At 43.0% G+C, this 2,500-nt stretch overlaps 1 protein-coding gene across 1 annotated transcript in view; it reads left to right on the top strand.

The window, feature by feature from the left end:
- The window catches only part of LOC135095889 (cilia- and flagella-associated protein 251-like), an 18,546-nt gene that overhangs the window by 5,843 nt on the left and 10,203 nt on the right, over positions 1-2,500 (top strand). Inside the window, exon 2 of the mRNA XM_063997033.1 lies at positions 1,881-2,061. Coding sequence (XP_063853103.1) covers positions 1,881-2,061 — 181 coding nt within the window. The remainder of the gene's footprint in view (positions 1-1,880; positions 2,062-2,500) is intronic.

Here is a 2,500-nt window from a genome sequence, read left to right as displayed (position 1 = left end):
TGTCCTCACACACACACACACACACACACACACACACACACACACACACACACACACACACACACACACACACACACACATGTACGTGTCACTGTACACACACTTGCCGTGAGAGCGACTTGCATGTGTAATTCGGTTTGGTAATGAGAGAGAGAGAGAGAGAGAGAGAGAGAGAGAGAGAGAGAGAGAGAGAGAGAGAGAGAGAGAGAGAGAGAGAATTATATGAACCAATGGAATGTTACTTTTCCTACTACTACTACTACTACTACTACTACTACTACTACTTTTTTCATTAGTAATATTTTAAATGACATGTATAAAGTATGATAAGCATATACAAAATCACTATACCATTATTTATTGATGACATAGATCAGTATTCATTAACGCCCTGCTCTCTCACCACGACTGTTTTCCAAGGCCACAGAGATGCCTAGCCGGGTTCTCAAGAGTGTTTCTCCTGTTAGTAATGTAGAAATCTTGTTAATCTGTCACTGGAACCGTAAAAACATCCATAAAAACCTGTGTAACTTCAACTAGAGCCTTTGGAATGCAGAAATCTTGTTAATCTGTCTCTGGAACCGTAAAAACACCCTTGAAAACCCGCGTCACTTCAACTAGAGCCTTTGGAATGCAGAAATCTTGTTAATCTGTCACTGGAACCGTAAAAACACCCTTGAAAACCCGCGTCACTTCAACTAGAGCCTTTGGAATGTAGAAATCTTGTTAATCTGTCACTAGAACTGTAAAAGCACCCTTGAAAACCTGTGTGTCACTTCAACTAGAGCCTTTGGAATGTAGAAATCTTGTTAATCTGTCTCTAGAACCGTAAAAACACCCTTGAAAACCTGTGTGTAACTTCAACTAGAGCCTTTGGAATGCAGAAATCTTGTTAATCTGTCACTGGAACCGTAAAAACACCCTTGAAAACCCGCGTCACTTCAACTAGAGCCTTTGGAATGTAGAAATCTTGTTAATCTGTCACTAGAACTGTAAAAGCACCCTTGAAAACCTGTGTGTCACTTCAACTAGAGCCTTTGGAATGTAGAAATCTTGTTAATCTGTCTCTAGAACCGTAAAAACACCCTTGAAAACCTGTGTGTAACTTCAACTAGAGCCTTTGGAATGCAGAAATCTTGTTAATCTGTCACTGGAACCGTAAAAACACCCTTGAAAACCCGCGTCACTTCAACTAGAGCCTTTGGAATGTAGAAATCTTGTTAATCTGTCACTAGAACTGTAAAAGCACCCTTGAAAACCTGTGTGTCACTTCAACTAGAGCCTTTGGAATGTAGAAATCTTGTTAATCTGTCTCTAGAACCGTAAAAACACCCTTGAAAACCTGTGTGTAACTTCAACTAGAGCCTTTGGAATGCAGAAATCTTGTTAATCTGTCACTGGAACCGTAAAAACACCCTTGAAAACACTCAGCTCTCTCACCACGACTGTTTTCCAAGGCCACAGAGATGCCTAGCCGGGTTCTCAAGAGTGTTTCTCCTGTTAGTAATGTAGAAGCCTCGTTAATCTGTCAGTATTTCTAATAATGAAGACACTTGTTCTCGTGTTCTGTGGATGCAGGAGAGAGAGAGAGAGAGAGAGAGAGAGAGAGAGAGAGAGAGAGAGAGAGAGAGTTTGCATTCACTGGGAGCAAACATGGCCGCTGTTATTTCAATTATTTATTTTTTTGTATACGAAGCAAAGTGATTCATTTACTACTACTACTACTACTACTATTACTACTACTACTACTACCACCACTACACCCAAAAACACACAAAAACAATATTCTCACAACAAATACACAGACAACCACTATTTTCCTTCCCTTTTCCCTTCAACCCATCACTTTTTTCACCCCACCCTTTCCCTCCCTCCCACAGATCCCCCTCCCGCCGCCAGCAGCTCTCCTGAAGGCGCGGGAAGAGGGAGAGGCGGCGCTGGGGTGTGGCTGCTGGTGTTGGCCCTCGCTGGCGTGTGTGTGGCTCTGGTGGTGACTGTGCACACCCTCAATGGCCAGCTTAAGATTGCAGGGGTGTCAAATTCTGGACGCGTGGAGGAGCTGTGAGTGAGAGGGAGAGAGAGAGGGAGAGGGAGACAGGGAGAGAGAGAGAGAGGGAGAGGGAGAGAGAGATAGGGAGAGAGAGGGAGAGGGAGACAGGAAGAAAGAGAGAGAGATAGTATTGCAGGTGTTTCGTGGTACAGGTGTGTGTGCGTGTGTGTGTGTGTGTTTACGGTTAGCCACACCTGTGTATACATGTAAACCCTATGATTCTTCCTCCTCCTCCTCCTCCTCCTCCTCCTCCTCCTCCTCCTCCTCCTCCTCCTCCTCCTTCTCCTCCTTTTTCCCTTTAATTCAATACATTCACTCCTTATAGAGAGAGAGAGAGAGAGAGAGAGACATTATCAATTCATCTCTTTTCCTTTTTCATTCTTTTTATTCTTTTAATTATTTTACTACTACTACTACTACTACTACTACTACTATTACTACTACTACTAC

The sequence above is a fragment of the Scylla paramamosain genome, unplaced genomic scaffold (genome assembly GCF_035594125.1).
Source record: "Scylla paramamosain isolate STU-SP2022 unplaced genomic scaffold, ASM3559412v1 Contig2, whole genome shotgun sequence".
Classification (NCBI taxonomy): Eukaryota; Metazoa; Arthropoda; class Malacostraca; order Decapoda; family Portunidae; genus Scylla; species Scylla paramamosain.
This window is presented reverse-complemented; position numbering and strand designations above follow the sequence as displayed.